The 18166-nt window shown below is 43.3% G+C and overlaps 1 protein-coding gene across 2 annotated transcripts in view; it reads right to left on the reverse strand.

Moving 5' to 3' along the window:
• Positions 1-3744: 3744 nt before the first annotated feature.
• Positions 3745-18166, reverse strand: part of DNAI4 (dynein axonemal intermediate chain 4) — a 52150-nt gene continuing 37728 nt past the window's right edge. Inside the window, exons 10-17 of one of the 2 annotated variants that reach the window (XM_038752936.1) lie at positions 17080-17166; positions 13443-13594; positions 10691-10848; positions 9668-9792; positions 8416-8514; positions 7183-7409; positions 6009-6162; positions 3745-4032 (exon numbers count right to left, since the gene is read on the reverse strand). In XM_038752936.1, the coding sequence (XP_038608864.1) occupies positions 3982-4032; positions 6009-6162; positions 7183-7409; positions 8416-8514; positions 9668-9792; positions 10691-10848; positions 13443-13594; positions 17080-17166 (1053 nt within the window). In that variant the 3' untranslated portion in view covers positions 3745-3981. The remainder of the gene's footprint in view (positions 4033-6008; positions 6163-7182; positions 7410-8415; positions 8515-9667; positions 9793-10690; positions 10849-13442; positions 13595-17079; positions 17167-18166) is intronic. The other variant, XM_038752937.1, reaches the window with a different exon arrangement.

The following is an 18166-nucleotide window of genomic DNA, read 5'->3' on the forward strand; positions in this document are numbered from 1 at the left end:
GTTCTAATCCTGGCTCTGCCACTTGTCTGTAGGGACTGTCTCTATGTGATGCCAATTTGTACTTCCCAAGCGCTTAGTACAGTGCTCTGCACATAGTAAGCGCTCAATAAATACGATTGATTGATTGATTGATTGATTCTCTGGGCCTCAGTTCCCTCATCTATAAAATAGGGATTAAGAGTGGGACAGGAACAGCATCCAACCTGATTAACTAGTATTTACCCTAGAATTTAGAACAGTGCTCGGCACATAGCGAGCGTTTAACAAGTACCACAGTTATTATTATTATTTAGCTACCACACCTGTAAAATGGGGTTGAAGACTGTGAGCCCCATGTGGGACATGGACTGTGTCCACCCTGATTAGCATGAATCTACCCCAGCGCTTAGTACAGTGCCTGGCACTTAGTAAGAGCTTAACAAATACCATACCAAAAAAAGAAAAAAAAGATGCTTGACAGAGAGCGAGCGCTTATCAGATACCATCAACATCAAATGCTGTCGAATCATTTCCGATTCATAGCGACTTTAGGATTTATCCATTGAGTTTTCTTCGTAAAAATACGGAAGTGGTTTACCATCGCCTTCTTCCGCGCAGTAAAAACGTAAGTCTCTGCCGTTACTTTTGATGAACATTTTGATCGTTCGATCGTCCTCCTTTGACTCTGCTGATTCACCTTTGACGTGCCGCTGCTGCTTAGAACTGTTGAATCAACTCTGACGCTTCCGCTTAGACCTTTCCATTATGGGTCACCCTGAAGACAGAAAATTTCTCAGTGGCATAGCTCTAAGCTTCCTGGGTGGACACAAACTCTCCTGCCACGATAAGGTGTTGATTCATAGTGATAGTAATAATTCAGTACAACAGAGTTGGATAGACGTGATCCCATGCAGAAACTGTTTCTTAGTTGGAGTGAGTCAGGGCAGAGATGCTGCTCCGGGCAATCTTTCCTGGCCTGGCCTTCCCCTTTTCCTCTCAGCTTCCTGGCATCTCTCTCCCACACCCCAGGCTCTCTCCCACTGAAGCCCAAACATTTCCAAAATCCAACAATGACTCTCCCCCCGCCCCCGCCCCGTTCAAAGACTTGTTAAAGGCACATCTCCTCCAAAAGGCCTTCCCTGACTAAATCCCCCTTTCCTCTTCTCCCACTCCCTTCTGCGCTGCCTTGACTTGCTCCCTTTCTTCATCCCCCTTTTAGACTGTGAGCCCACTGTTGGGTAGGGACTGTCTCTATATGTTGCCAATTTGTACTTCCCAAGCGCTTAGTACAGTGCTCTGCACATAGTAAGCGCTCAATAAATACGATTGATGATGATGATGATCCCCCCCTCCCAGCCCCGCAGCAGTTATGTCCATATCCATACTTTATTTCCATTAATGTCTGTCTTCCCCTCTAGACTGTAAGCTCGTGGTTAGAAGGGAATGTGTCTACCAACTCTGTTATATTGTACTCACCCAAGCGCTTCATATAGAGCTCTGCCCACGGTAAGTGCTCACTAAATACGATTGATTGATTTATTGATCGTTAGTTTGATGCCCCCAGGAGCTTACCCCAAAGACTCAGCCCGAACGAATTGGAATTATTTTCTCGTAGAAGCAGGCTTACTGAACAAGGAGGCTGGAGGGAGGGAGGGTCTGCACAGGAAGACCAGCCACAAGTATATAAATCTTGGCCCTGGCCAGGAAAAATGCCTTAATCCTTAGTATAACCAAGTATAAAGGTTACACAGTAATCACTGTGGTATTTGGTAAGCACTTACAGTGTGACAAGCACTGCACTAGATTCAAGATGATAAAGTCAGACACAGTCCCTGTCCCTCTTGGGACTTCCATGAGTCATGTGACTACTGAAACTATGATGAAATTATCATTTTGACTATGTCTCCAAGAGAGTTTAGGGAGAAATGTAAAAGAGAAAGATCAGAACCATCATGGTGGTAATCAAGAAGATAGAAACCTGGCGGGAACTGTAAATTTCTCCATCTAAACTTTCACCAGTTCAGTCCAGTTTTATTTAGTCTTAATCAGAATGATGTAACAGCCGACATTTTATATAGAGCAAGAAGCTCATTGTGGGCAGGAAACGTGTCTTGTCAACTCTGTTGCATACTCTTACAAGCACTTAATACAGTGCTCTGCATTAAGTGCTTGGTAAGTACCATTGATGATGGTGATGATAACGAATGTGTACTGATGATAATGAATGTGTATTGATGAAAAGTTTATTTACATCTTGTTTTGCTGTTTTTTTAAAATGGCATTTCTTAAGTACTCACCTTGTGCCAGGCACTGTACTAAGTGCTGGGGTAGATGCAAGCTAATTAAATTGGACACAGTCCCCATCCCATATGTGGCTCACAGTCTTAATCCCCATTTTACAGGTCAGGTAACTGGGGCACAGAGAAATGACTTAACTTGTCCCAGGTCACACAGCAGACAAGTGGTGGAGTCAGAATCAGAACCCAGATCCTTCTAACTCCCAGGCCTATTTTCTATCCACTAGGCCACGCTGCTACTCTGCATCCTAGCAAAAACCCCAAAAGTGCTTTCTTTGAGGTGGCTTTGCCTAGTAGAGTATGTGAATCAGAGATTCTCCCTTGTGATTAGATGAAGCATTTAAAGTCGTCTCTGAGGTTGGGTTTTACTGGAGCCTCTTTCTGCCCTTGTTTAATGATGCTTAGTATTTCACAGAGCCCAGTCCCCCCCAGGGCTGTCTCAGTAAACTTTCCTACCACAGGTCAAAACTCTCTTAAAATACGCTGTAGATCGTCACCACCAGTAAAATAAAACTATGCCGGACCTGTGTCCACCAAGGTTAGGGCGGTGATCTTTCCATGGAATCCTTTATTTACTTTTATCCTAGAACCCCACACCCACCCGTGGGCTGTTTCTTTCCAAGACCCTGGGTGAATCAACCAATGGTATTTATTACATTGTTGTAAAAAGCTAGGGGGTGGGGGTGGTGAGAAAGCACAGCCCTGCCAGAAAGTCATGGATTCTAATCTCAGCTCTGCCACTTGTCTGCTGGGTGGCCTTGGGCAAGTCACTTCACTTCTCTGGGCCTCAGTTACCTCATCTGTAAAATGAGATTGAGACTCTGAGCCGCACGTGGGACAGGGACTGGTCCAACTCGATTTGCTTGTATCCACCTCAGCGCTTAGTGCAGTGCCTGGCATATATTAAGTGCTTAACAAATACTATTGTTATTATTATTATTAACTGCTCCTGCTGGGTTTTGCAGAAGCCCCTGGGTTTGGTACAGTGCTCTGCACACAATAAGCACTCAATAAATACAATTGAATGAATGAGTTATTGGGGTATTGTGGCAGCTTCAACCCTTAACTCTGCAAGGGTATTAACCATGCCACTGTTGATTGTCTTTGGGGAAAAAAATAGCAAAGGAGAAAAAAACCACAAATTATTAATACCTCACTGGAGTCTTTTGGTCTCCAAGACAGAAAAGATTGGACTGTGATTCTCTTGGGTTAATGATTCTCTTTTCCCGCTCCCAATGGTGTGATTGTAATTTGGGTTTGTGATTTGTTATTGTAATTTGGGCCCTTGTAATTTGGGCTTTTTTGAGACCCACAGGGAGAATGATGGGGAATTCCATGGGAATATTGGGGCTTTCCATAGGAAAACCTGGGCTTTTCAAACAGTGGTTTGGGGTTAGCTTATGATGGCAGTGTCTCCCTTGTGGTCTCAAGTCCATCTTTCACCAGAGAGATATCAAATGGCTTTTAATGTGGAAATTGTTTTATTTGTAATACATTGTCTCTGCCAAAAGTCAAACCGAATCTCTTTTAGGCCTTGCTCCGGCTATTTGACGTTCCACCATCTTCTTTGTTTAAACACAAGCGTGAGGGTCCAAAAAACATCACCTCTGCCAAAAGTCAAACCGAATCTCTTTTAAGGCCTTACTCCGGCTATTTGACGTTCCACCATCTTCTTTGTTTAAACCCAAGCGTGAGGGTCAAAAGATTACGTCTGGCTGGGTGGTGCACTTCCAAATAAACTGTGTACCGCATCCTCCTAGATGGGAGGAAAAGGTCACAAAATTACGATGAAAAGCCCGGGAGCGGAGTCATTTTAAAACGTGGCTGAAGGAACTACTTCTCTTTCTAATGCCTGTTGTGAACTTGCTCTTTCTCAGGAAAGTCTTGTCCAGAGGGTGACTGTTGACCTGGTTTGCCTGGGCTCTGGAGGCCGATCCTCCCAACACTCCATAGTCTTGGCTGGCCTGGCCAACCTGCCTTGCTCCAACTCCCAGAGCAGACTCTACCCATCTTCAGATTAGGTCCCACGGCATTCATCATCATCATCATCATCATCAATCGTATTTATTGAGCGCTTACTGTGTGCAGAGCACTGTACTAAGCGCTTGGGAAGTACAAATTGGCAACATATAGAGACAGTCCCTACCCAACAGTGGGCTCATTCTGAGAGTTAGCACCATATTCATTCCCCTCGCTCAAACCAAACAATTGGCACAAGTGAAGGGGGACGTTGCAAATGTTCAGGATGGTATTCCTGTGCCCTAGTTTGTTGAGAAAGCTTCTCTAAAGGACTCACAATTCATCCGTATTTATTGCTTACTGTGTACAAAGCACTGAACTAAGCGCTTGGGATAGTACAATATAACAATAAACAGGTACATCCCCTGCCCACACCAAGAACTTCTCTGAATGTTCTATGCATTATTTTGAGAAAAATGTACCCAATTCATTTATTCATTCATTCAATCGTATTTGAGCGCTTACTGTGTGCGGAGCACTGTACTAAGCGCTTGGGAAGTACCAGTTGGCAACATATAGAGACGGTCCCTACCCAACAGCGGGCTCACAGTCTAGAAGGGGGAGACAGAGAACAAAACCAAACATATTAACAAAATAAAATAAATAGAATAGATATGTACAAGTAAAATAAATAAATAGAGTAATAAATATGTACAAACATACATACATATATACAGATGCTGTGGGGAAGGGAAGGAGGTAAGGCGGGAGGGATGGAGAGGGGGAATTATCCCAGTTATACCAGAGCCTGAGTTGGCTCCGCAACTTGTCAGCTGAGTGACTTTGGGCAAGTCACTTAACTTTTCTGTGCCTCAGTTACCTCATCTGTAAAAAGGGGATTAAGACTGTGATCCCCACGTGGGACAACCTGATCACCTTGTATCCCCCCACAGCACTTAGAACAGTGCTTCACACATAGTAAGCACTTAACAAATACCATCATTATTATTACTCTAGACCATAAGCGCGTAGTGGGCAGGGAATGTGTCTACCGACTCTGTGCTTAGTACAGTGCTCTACTCACAGTAAGCACTCAATAAATACCATTGATTGATTGGTTGGTGAAACATTAGGCATTTTGGGAGGGGCACGGACCCTGAAACTGCTAAGGGGGGGATGGTTAGTGAGTTGCTGTTTAATATGTCCTCCCTAGGTGGTGGTGCAATAAATGGTTCCTCCACGCTCTTCCTAAAGTGCAAACAAATTCTCAAGGAATTGACCTCAGTAAATGTAGGGGCGGATTTTCTCTGCAGAATAGGCACCTGCTTCTTAGGAATCATGGAAATTCAAAATCTACATATGAATCTTCCAAAACTGAGTGAGGCTGTCAAAAGCAGACTTATCCTGTGTGTTAACTCAAAAACACCCCCTTCAAACCATAGTCTATACCCACGGACTAGACTTCTGCATCTTTGCTAATCAGCTCCATTATGTTTGAAGATCTTTATAATTATTATTATTATTTTTAAGGTACTTGCTAAGCACTTACTTTGCGTCAAGCACTGTTCTTAGCCCTGCGGCAAGGTAATTAGGTTGGACACAGTTCCTGTCCCACATGGGGGTCATACTCTTAATCCCCATTTTACAGATGAGGTAACTGAGGGTGAGCGGAACAAAACTGGGTGGTAAGGCTGCTAAATCAGAGTGGAAAGTGGGAAGACCAGAGGGCAACCTCACTGGCCAGAGCTCACATGATCAGAACAAGAATCATACCCGAGTCATATCTGAAATCGTCAAATTCCGTATCTCGAACACAATGACTTGCCCATCACTGTCCCCAACGAGGATACAATCGGTGTTTTTAGCGAAGAGGACGGTTGTAAATTTAATTCCTGGGTTAGACATGTTCACGATCAGAGGGTCCAGGCTGCAGTGAAATAGGGAACTTGTAAGAACAATTCTTTTATCATTTAGAAGCAGAATTAATGACTCAACAGCCATAAGCCTCTCCTAATCAGGGAACAGCAGCAGGATGGCCAGCATTTACACACTATTCTTGTTTTTCCAGTCATCATAGAAATTTTAGGTTCTAAACTTGGGCATGGTTATAAAGCATCTTCATCCACAACGCAGATTTCGACAACAAAAAAAATTCAGGTGGCTGAGTCACCTAATTCTCATCCTCGTTCTCCCTTCACCGTTCTCTCCACCACTCTACCTCCTGACTGACTTACCCCCTTAAACCTTAACAAAGCAAGTTCAGGGCTTGAATGGCTAAAAAAGTTTACACTCCCCATGCCTTGCCTCTTCACTCTCAAACCAAACAAAACCACTTTGAAGCTCAGCCACTGTTAGCCTTTTCAATCAATCAATTGTATTTATTGGGCACTTACTGTGTGCGGAGCAGTGTATTCACACTTGGGAGAGGATGATATAACAATATAACAGACATTCCCTGCCTGCAACGAGTTTATATAGTCTAGAGGGGAACGTAGAATGTGGGGCAGGGAATGTGTCTGCTAACTCTGTTGTATTGTACTCTCCCAGGCACTTAGTACAGTGCTCTGCACATAGTAGGTACTCAGTAAGTATCCCCAACAACTGCCCCTTGAACACATCTATGCCGTTTCCTGTGGCACATCTTTCATCCCTATTACTTTGGCACTAATTCATGCCCCAGTTTCCCGTTATGTTCATCCACCTGTCGGTAATTAATGTTAGTCTCTGCCTCCCTCTCTACAACAGAAGCTCCTTGAAGGCAGAGATCACATCTACTAATCCCATTGTATTCCTCCAAGCGTGTAGTTCAGTGCTCTGCACAAAGTAGGTGTGTAATAAATATTATTGATTAATTGGCTTCCCAGCATCATTGCTTTGCGGGGAACATACAGTGCAATGCAAGCCGCTATAAATTACTAGAATCTTTCTGGAGCAAAGCATCGCTCACGTGCTGGTGTGAAGGTCCCAGAGTTCCACTCTGCTTTCGTTCACTGCCGCAAATATGTAGGGTGACTTTGGAGACCAGGCGATGTCATAAACAACTTGAGTGGTCGAACAGAAACTCAAAAAGGGCTTCAGGGTATCCTGCCGCCACAAATTGATACCCCAGTCTGCAGAACAGCTTAAGAACATATCGTGGTAGAAGGGATTCCAGGCTATTTTATACACGGGCCCCTGTCTCAGACAAAGAAATGCAGAGGCGGTGTTTGAAAGGAGCCCGAGGACTAGCAAAAAGAGTTTAGATGAACAGACGACAAATTCAACTGATTAAAAAGCTAAACCATAAAAAGAAGTTGAGAATAAGTTATGCTGCTATCTAACAAGATGGTAGTACTAGCCAGTAAAACAATAATCTGTAGATCTTAATAAAAAAGACCAAATGTTAATGCAGTCAACTCAGTTTTTGCCTCAACATGAAATTTGTGATTTAACGAATTCAACAATAATTTCCCAAAATTTACATAATGCAGTGATAATTGCTGCTATAACTTTGGCACTTGAGTAGGATTTGGGGCTCTAGAGTTCTTGCAGGGCTTTATGTGAAGTGCAATTAAATTATTATGGTGATGGTATTTGTTAAGTGCTTGCTAATGTTTCAAGCACTGTTTTATGCATTGGGTTGGAAGTTAATCAGGCCAGATTCAGTCCTTGTCCCACATGGGGCTCACAGTCTGAGAGAGAGAGAGAACAGGAAGGGAAATTTATGGAACATCTTGTTTGATAGTTTACAAAACAGACCTGTTTATGGAAAAGTGAGTATTTCATGGTTTGTGAAACCTGGGAACATTCCACAGTAGATCTCAATTAGAATTATGGCTGTATTGTACCAACACTTAGTACAGTGCTCTGCACAAAATAAGTGCCCAACAAATATGATTGAACGAATTAAACATCTAAAATACATTTTGAAATTTTTACAACTGCTAACTCTATTAGTTTAATGCAACTCTGTTCGGAAACATCATTTGAATCAAAGTTTTGACTTGCGCTGTGTAACTCCTCTTAAAAAACAGTATGGTTGAAAATGTCTTTGCAAATTTGATCTAAGCATGACAGAATAGTAATCTATCCCTGACCTTTATTTCTTATGAATGACATCTTATGAGTTATATGAACTTCCTTTTGGAGAACTAACAAGTCAAATGAATTTCTGTTTTCACCCCGCTAAAGTTCATTCCACCTTATGTCCTCTGTAGGTATCTAGGAATTGTTCATTATATGAGCAGGAACACTTGTGAATATATCCTTCTTCTGTGCCAGCCAAATAGAGATTTGTATCCTGCAACAAACAGAGGTACGTTTAAACTCTCTCACCCTCTAGACTGTAAGCTCGATGTGGGTAGGGGCTGTGTCTGTTATATTGTACTCTCCCAAGCGCTTGTACAGTGCGTGGCACACAGTAAGCACTGAATAAATGACTGATTGATTGATAATTCATTCAGTCGTATTTATTGAGCTCTTACTGTGTGCACAGCACTGTACAAAGTGCTTAGGAGAATAGTAATAATGGTATATGTTAAGTGCTTACTATGTGGCAGGTGCTGTACTAAACACTGGGGTGAGAAGCAGCATGGCTTAGTGGAAAGAGCATGGGCTTGGGAGTCGGGGGTTGTGGGTTCTAATCCCAGCTCCACCACTTATCAGCCGTGTGACTTTGGGCAAGTCACTTAATTTCTCTGCACCTCAGTTACCTCATCTGTAAAATGGAGATTAAGACTGTGAGCCCCACATGGGACAACTTGATTATCTCGTCTCTACCCCAGCGCTTAGAACAGTGCTTGGCACATAGTAAGTGCTGAACAAATACTGTTATTATTATTATTACTACTACAGGCAAATCGGGTTGGACACAGTCCTTGTCAATCAATCAATCAATCATATTTATTGAACGCTTACTGTGTGCAGAGCACTGTACTAAGCGCTTGTCCCTCATGGGGTTCACAGTTTTAATCCCTATTTTCCAGATGAGGGAACTAAGGCCCAGAGAAGTGAAGTGACTTGTCCAAGGTCACACCGCAGACAAGTGGCGAAGCTGGCATTAGAACCTAGGTCCTTCTGGCTCCTAGGCCCATGTTCGATCCCCTAGGCCACGCTACGTCTACTCTGCCTTGACTGCTCCCCTCCCCCAGCTGACCATGGCCCCTACCATGGGTGGTTCCTTGGCCCTATTCCCTAGAACCCCCACTGGAATTGGGGCAAGCACCTGGTTCATCCTGAGCCCAACAAGCCCGCTGCAACCAGTGGCAGTAGGGATGCCTCAGTAGCCAGGAAGTGGCCCAGCAAAATCCCTTCTCACTCCCTCAGAAGCCTAGGCCTCACCACCCACCCACCACAGGGGCAGAGACAGGAGTGAGCTGACCTAATCTAACCCTCCCCCGACTCTAGTCTTCTCCTCAGGCCACCCACCTAAAGGATGAACTTCTGGAACCTACCTTGGGATGGAAATCGAAACACATTCCAGGTGCCTGCCGAGATATCAGTGCTTCGCCTTTCTTCTCTTTTTCACCCACTGATTTCCTTATCTTGGCAGGGGCCGTCCTCTTCAGTCTCATCAAATCTTTAGCAAGGGCACAAGAAACCATTCTTTACTCCTGGAACTCTCTAAATGATCCAGTTGCTTGCTCTACCCAGTTGCCCTACCGAGGCTTTGCCCTGGTCTTTCTTCAAAGACAACAGTCCCAGACACTGGTCAGAAGCAAGCACACTCAAGTGGCTAAAGCCACGGCCTGGGAATCAGTAGGACCTGGGTTCTGATCCCAGCTCCGTCACTTGTCCGCTGTGTGACCTTAGAAAAGCCACTTTGCTTTTCTGGGCCTCAGTTCCCTCATCTATAAAATGGGGATTGCAGCTGTGAGCTCTAGGTGGGACAGGGACTGTGTCCAACCCGATTTGCTTGTATCCACCCCAGTGCTTAGTACAGTGCCTGGCACATAGAAAGCACTTAACAAATAACACAATTATTATTATTAACAATCCACACAATGGGATAAAACTTCATACTTTTGTCGAGGAGTGAGGGAATCGTATTTATTGAGTGCTTACTGTGTCTAGACTATGAGCTCTTTATGGGCAGGGAATGTGTCCGTTTATTGTTAAGATTATACTCTCCAAGCACTTAATACAGTGCTTTACACACAGTAAGCGCTCAATAAATACGACTGGATGAATTAATGAATGCAGAGGTCCATTCAAAGTGCTTGGGAGTACAAAACAACAGTCTTACAGACACATTCCCTGCCTACAGCGAGTTAAAATGACCACTCCCCTCCCCCCACAAAAAACCAGATACGGAATTGTGAAAAAATGAGGGCTTGAGAAGAAAAGCTGAAGGGAGAAGTTACAAACGAGCTACTTAGAGGCTCGGGTCAAAAAGTTCATTGGGGCTGACTGGAAACCTTGAGTTCTGGTTCAATTGACAGATAGAGAATAAGAAAAAAAAGTGAGATTGGTTCTACCGTGAGAGTCCAATCCTTTGCGGATTATCCACTTCGTGATCCTGCCGTCGGCCGATATAGTGACTAGTATTTCCCCTTTGTCGTCACCCGTCATTCCTCTGTCCTGTTCTATCCACTTTAGCTGCCATATGGGGCCTATGTGTTTATGGCCCGATTCTCTAAAACGGAAGGCGGCAACACCATTAAGACGTAGAGCCGAAAACACATTAAGCTCAAAGAATTGCCCTGGAAGCTGTTCAAACTATCCCACGTGAAACCCTGAGAAAAATGTGTCCCTCAGCAACGAGCACAGGGTAACCACATATAAACCATGTCTGGTTAATCGGCAGAGGAGAAAAAGAAAGGGAAAAAAGAGGCATCCTCTCAAAATTGGTAAGGTTTCTTGGGCAAAAACAGGAAATACAGAAAGAGTATCAGAGCCAGGGCAAACAGGATATTACACTAGCAGAAAGGGCTCTGGGGCACTAATTGCAAGAGAGACCAAAGCTCCCAGGGTTTTTTTGTTTTGTTTTTGATTTTTTTTTTAAATGGTATTTGGTAATTGAATAATTACGGTACTTGAATTTGTTAAGCGCTCACTATGGGCCAAATACTGTGCTAAGCCCCGGGGGTAGAAACAAGGTAATCAGGTTGGGGAAGTAGCATGGTGTAGTGGATAGAGCACAGCCTGGGAGTCAGAAGGTTGTGGGTTCTAATCCCAGCTCCGCTGCTCGTCTGCTGTGTGGCCTTGGGCAAGTCACTTCACTTCTCTGGGCCTCAGTTCCCTCACCTGTAAAATGGGGATTAAGACTGTGAACCCTATGTGGGACAGGGACTGTGTCCAACCGATTAACCTTGTATCTACCCCAGAGCTTAGTACAGTGCCTGGCACATAGTAAGCACTTAACAAATACCACAATTATTATTACTACTATTATTATTATTATCACCCCAGCACTTGGTACAGTGCAAATCCTTGACAAATACCATTTTATTTTATTTTATTTTATTTTATTTATTTACTTCTGTGCAGAGGACTGTACTAGGAATTTGGGAGAGAATAGAAATAGTGGACATGACCCCTGCCCTCGAGGTATTTACAATCAAACTGGGGAATCAGACATTAAAGTAAATTACAGATAGTAGGCAGAGTAGTGCTACAGTACTTAGTTGGGTAGACCAAAAATATCAACGGGGTCAAAAAAAGGTGAAGATGAATGCATAGGTTACAACCTATGATAGGTTATTAGGAGGAAATTTAGGGAGACTAAAAGAGACATCCATATTTTAATTCATAATACACCACTTTTCATGGTTCCACCATGAGATTACTGAGTTTTAATTTCCCTCAGGCCCACTGGAATATTGAAGCCTCTTAATCTTTGCTCTCCTGGGGCGAGTTAGTCTTTATGGCTTTCTTTTATCCCTCCTTGGACCAGAAGCAGGTTCACTAAATCACTCCCTCTCCCTTTTTTCTTTTTCTTATTTTGTAAAACCCCACACTGCCCTTATTTCATATCAAATTTTGTGATTTAAAATCCAAGCCTACATATAGAGCTTTGCGCACGGTAAAATGATTGAAATGTGAAGTCTTGTTCGAGATTTCAAACGCCGCCAGCCTTTCCGCTGGCAGGTTCAACTGCAGGTATTGAATCCTTTATTTTTCGGACTACATGAGGTCAATCTATCAATCAACAGCATCTGTCAAGCACGGACTTGAGAGGTTCAGTAGGATTTCTATCTATGATGCCTACATTCAGGGTGCTTACAACCTAGCAGGGGAGACCGATGCTAAAAAATGACAGAACAAACCAGAGGAATATAAAGATATGTATTCTAACTACTACGAGCAAGGGAAAAGACAGGGAATTGAGTACATAAGGGCTTGGGTTATGTGGAAATGCTGAGGTGGACCTGGGGTGATGTAGGTTGGGGAGATGCAATTTCAAACCTTTGTCGGACATTTCTAACGATGCCTATTTTCTTGAGAGGCTCCCGCAAGACTTTCACCTCCTTTCAATTATCTCCATATGCCTAAAGGTTAACATTACAATGGGCAGGACTGTGTCTATTTGTTGTTATATTGTACTCACCCAAGTGCTTAGTACAGCGCTTTGCACACAGTAGGTGCTCAATAAATGCGACTGAATGAATGAATTACAGTTAATGCCCATGCCATCCTGCCATGCCTTGGAGAAGCAGTGTGGCCTGGTGGATTGAGGACTGGCCTGGAAGTCGGGGACCTTGGTTCTAGCCCTGGCTCGGCCACTTGTCTGCTGTGTGACCTTGGGCAAGTCACTTCACTTCTCTGGGCCTCAGTTACCTCATCTGAAAAATGGGGATTAAGACGGTGAGCCCCCATGAGGGACCAGGACTGTGTCCAACCCGATTTGCTCATATCCTCCCCAGCATTTAGTACAGTGCCTAGCGCTTATGCTTAACAAATACCATAATTCTCATTATTATAGTAAGCGCTTAACAAATACCATTAAATACACTTTCTCTCAAGTTACTTTACAACCTATCAGATGAGGATATTTTGGTTCTCAGAGCCTCCAGGGGACTGGTTTGGATTCCTTTGGAAGCCAGAACTAAGGTGGGCTGATGGAACTGGATAGGGAAATTTGCTTTCTCTCATCTCAACAACCCCAATGTCTCTGTCATCAAAAGCATACTAAGCAGACCTACAAATTGAAATGGTGGAAAAGCCAATTTCGGCTCTTGTATATCATGAGGTGCGAAAGATGGAGCTGGCTTTGTTTTGGAGTCTTACCTGCTATCAAGAACTGGGACAGTGCTATCGGTGCAAACATTGTAGATTGCCACTGTGCCATTAAAAAATCCCACCGCTAAAAGGTTTGGAGTAGATAAGGAGAAATCCACACTGGTCACACCATGAAGACTGTGATAAACACGTTCTGGCCACTGAATAGAAGAAAATGATTAGTGCATTTTAGACTTTGGAAGCACTACAGAATTGCAGCTCTTAAAAAAATGTGTAAACACTGCTCCATCTCTTTGTAAGGCTTTGAAATGTCCATTCACAAGGTGAGCAGTGAGAGGACAAGGTTCTGAAAAGAGCCGTGGTGCGGATACAAAAGCCTCCATCACAGGCTACAGTTATTTAACTTGAGAAAAAAGCAACTTCCAGCAAAGTGATTTGGCTTTGCTTTCTTTGGTTAGCCTGACCAGTCAATGAAGTTTTGGGGCCTTATTTTAAAGCAGTGAAATACAACCAAATCTAAAAAATCTTATTTGGTTTCATTGCAGAATCAAGCAAAAGTCAACCCTAGAGATAAGAGCAACATATCTGTAAACCCAACAAAACCATCACCATTCATTCATTCAATCATATTTATTGAGAGCTTCACCAGCCTGCAACAGTTCTCTCTGGCCTTTCCACACCTAACTCATGCTCCTTCACTCCTTCCTCCCGCTCTCCATTTCTCTAGGTCGAAAGATCACAAGTGTCTCTGACCCACCCAAATACGTAGTCATCTGAAAAGCCAGCAGAAAAAGATAACAGAAAGAAGGAGTGGAGTTCATTATTTTTGGAAGCCCCTTCTCAATTCCTGGACAAAGGTGAATCTACTTGCTGCAGTTTGGGGAGGAAATGGCTTTTATGAACACACGAGTCTTTAAAGATGTGGCAGTTTGTAAATGGGAAAAGAAGGGAAAATCATTTTTATTTTCTGGGCCTTATTTTTTTTTTTTTACTGTTTTTATGGTATTTGTTAAGCACTTACTATGTGCCAGGCACTGTTCTAAGCACTAGGGTAGCTACAAGGTAATCAGGTTGGACACAGTTCATGTCATCATCATCATCAATCGTATTTATTGAGCGCTTACTATGTGCAGACCACTGTACTAAGCGCTTACCCACATGGGGCTCACACTCTTAATCCTCATTTTACAGATGAGTTCACTGAGGCACAGAGAAGTGAAGTGACTTGCCCAAGGTCACACAGCAGATGAGTGGCGGAGCTGGGATTAGAACAGAGGTCCTTTAACTCCCAGGCACGTACTTTAACCATTAGGCCACACTGCTTCTCATTCTGCCTCCAGTTTTATCTGTACAACTTCCACAACCTATAGCAATTGAAAGCCAAAGCTGGACCAAAGAAAGCACCTCAGAAGGCCAATTATTCCTTTATTTTAATTTAAACAGTTCTACCTGGATCAACTGCCTATTTCCTCACAGCTCAGCTCCTTCAAGCCTTACATTTCAGCAGAAAAGCCATATTAAATCCAATACAGCTTCTACAGGATATACTAGATTATCTAGGGCAGCAGAATAACAATGTTGTCGCGGGCTCTTCTTTCTCTCCTTAGAGAATCACGAATGGGATCTGGAAAATCATCCTTAACCCATCACTGATTCTGGGGAAATCTAAACTTTAAACAGCTCCAATATGAATAACTGTCAGCCCTTCCTTAAAAATCTCCAGCACAGGCCTGAGAGTCAGAAGGACCTGGGTTCTAATCCCGGCTCTGCCACTTTTCTGCTGTGAAACGGGGATTAAGGCTGTGAGCACTGGGTAGGGCAGGGATTGTGTCCAACCCTAATATCTTGTATCTACCCCAGCACTTAGTACAGTGCCTGGAACATAGTAAGTGCTTAAAAATAACATTATTGTTATTATTATGTGTATTGACTGAGTGCCAACTGAGAGTGAAACATATATGAAATGTTTCGAAGAGACACCTGCTCACTGCCCCAGTGGAAGCTTACAATCGAACGGGGCAGACCGAAACACAAAATTACTTCCCAACATTGGGAACAGGAGGAATTATATATTATGACATTTATTTATACTAATGTCTGTCTTCCCCTCTAGACTGTCAGCTCGCTATGGGCAGGGAACGAGTCTACCAACTCTGTTGTACTATTCTCTCCCAAGCATTTAGTATGGTGTTTTGCACATAGTAAGTGCTCAATAAATACCATTGATGATGATGATGATGATGCTAAAGAAGATCACGGGTAGAACAGAACTTCCCTTGAGAAGCAGCATGGCTTAGTGGATAGAGCCTGGGCCCGGGAGTCAGAAGGACCTGGGTTCTAATCCCGGTTCTGCCACTTGTCTGCTGCGTGACCTTGGTCAAGTCACTCCACTTCTCTGTGCCTAAATTTCCTCATCTGTAAAATGGGGATTAGGACTGTGAGCCCCATGTGGGACAGGGACTGTGTCCAACCTGATTATCTTCTATCTACCTCAGTGCTTAGAAAATTGCTTGACACACAGTAAGCATTTAATAAATATCATCATTACTACTATTACTGTTATAGTGGAAGCCAGGATTTTGTACTTCTGAATGTTACCTCTTGCACCTCAATCTCTGAATGCCTAATCTTAGTCCCTTCCCTTCCTAATTTTGGCCCATTCTCTGTAATTCTCCCATCAGCAGTACTGGAGGAAGGCTGTCCATTAACCCGACTCATTAAAATATCCTTTCATTCATTCATTCAGTTGTATTTATTGAGCGCTTTCTGTGTGCAGAGCACTGAACTAAGTGCTTGGGAGCGTACAACAATAAACAGACACATTCCCTGCCCACAGTGAGCTTTCACATACCAGCCAGTGTGGTTTAGTGGAAAGAGCAAGGACTTGGGCGTCAGAGGTTGTGGGTTCTAATGCCAGCTCGCCACTTGTCTGCTGTGTGGCCTTGGGCAAGTCACTTAACTTCTCTGTGCCTCAGTTACCTCATCTGAAAAATGGGGATTAAGACTGTCCCATGTGGGACAACCTGACAACCTTGTATCTACCCCAGTGCTTAGAACAGTGCTTGGCACATAATAAGCACTTAAGAAATACCATTATTATTATTATTATTATTTTCCAGATTCCTCCTCAGCCTTCTCTTCTCTTGCTACCCACAACACATCCCAAAAAGAGTCCAGTGTCCTTAGACATTCCTCAGAGGTTATTATTCCAAGCCTTTAGTAATTACTGATGCCCCCCACATTACTCCGCAATCAGATTTGACTCCCAAATGACAGTTTCAAGGGGTTCAGGTTATTTACAGCTTTCATTTAAAAAACATCATTTCCTTTGACATTTGTGAATTGGGCATAATTTGGACAACAAATTTCAAACAATCAATCCATCGTATTTATTGAGCGCTTGCTACGTGCTGAGTACTAAGCACTTGGGAGAGTTCAGTATAACAATGTAACAGATACATTCCCTGCCCACAAGGAGCATGAAGTCTAGAGGGAGCTTAGAGCTTTCAGTAATGGATTGAGAAGTTGTGAAAATGAGGAAGGAAAGTTTTTCTCAATGGGTTCTTTTGCTGTTTTGTTGATTTTCTATTCTGCCTTAGACACATTTACAGGAGTGAATTGATAAGAATGCATTCAATGTTAACATAAGAAAATTAAAAAGGGCAGTTGTCCCTTTTTGGATTACCATTGGATTTTTCAGTGACCAGCAACAAGCCAGCCCTCTTTTCTGTTCTTTAAAGCCAAACTGCCCATAGCCAACAGCCAGAAGGTCCTGAAAATCAGAAGACAGGTTTTAAGTGAACTTGCGATTTGCTTGGAATCAATCAAATCCATCAATCGTGTTTACTGAATGTTTACTGTGTGCACAGCACTGTACTAAGTGCTTGGGAGACTACAAAGCAGCGGAGTTGGTAGACAAGATCCCTGCCCACAGTGAGTCAGAAGGACCTGGGCTCTGGTCACATTATTATGATTATGATTATTATTATGATTATTATTATTATTATGGTATTCATTGAGCATTTACTATGTGCCAAGCACTATTCTAAGCAGTGGGGTAGTTACAAGATAATCAGGTCATCCCAGGTGGGGCTCACAGTCTTAATCCCCATTTTCTCAGCTGGTATAAGACAAATAATGTGATTGGTTGTGATTGTTATAACAATAATAATTATGGTATTTGTTAAGCGCTTGGTACGTGCCACACACTGAACTGAGCTGGGGCAGATACAAGCAAATCAGGTTGGACACAGTCCCTGTCCCACTGGGGCTCACAGTCTTAATCCCCATTTTACAGATGAGGTAACTGAAGCCCAAAGAAGTGAAGTGACTTGCCCAAGGTCACCCAGCAGACAAGTGGCAGAGGCAGCATTAGAACCCATGACCTTCTGATTCCCAGGCCCGGGCTCTATCCACCGTGCCACGCTGCTTCTCCTTAGAGAGAAGTATGAAACCCATCCGCTTTCCAAGCTGCCTAAATGAACTGCCAAAAATGTAGAATGTGTGCTTGCATTACTAGTAGCGGCTTACGACCTAAATGCTTTTTGTGTCACATTTGAAATGATTGGACACAGACCCTCGTGTGCTCAAATGATGGCCACAAAACCAGATCATACAAGATTCCTCTTTAACACTTACCCCCAGGCAGAACGTTCAACTATTTTAAAAGAAAAACTACTCGAGGCTGCCTTCCCAGGCCAGCAACAGAATGAAGTGTCATTTCTAGACTGTGAGCCCATTTTTGGATACGGACCGTCTCTATATGTTGCCAA

Source organism: Tachyglossus aculeatus, chromosome 10 (assembly GCF_015852505.1).
Source record: "Tachyglossus aculeatus isolate mTacAcu1 chromosome 10, mTacAcu1.pri, whole genome shotgun sequence".
Classification (NCBI taxonomy): Eukaryota; Metazoa; Chordata; class Mammalia; order Monotremata; family Tachyglossidae; genus Tachyglossus; species Tachyglossus aculeatus.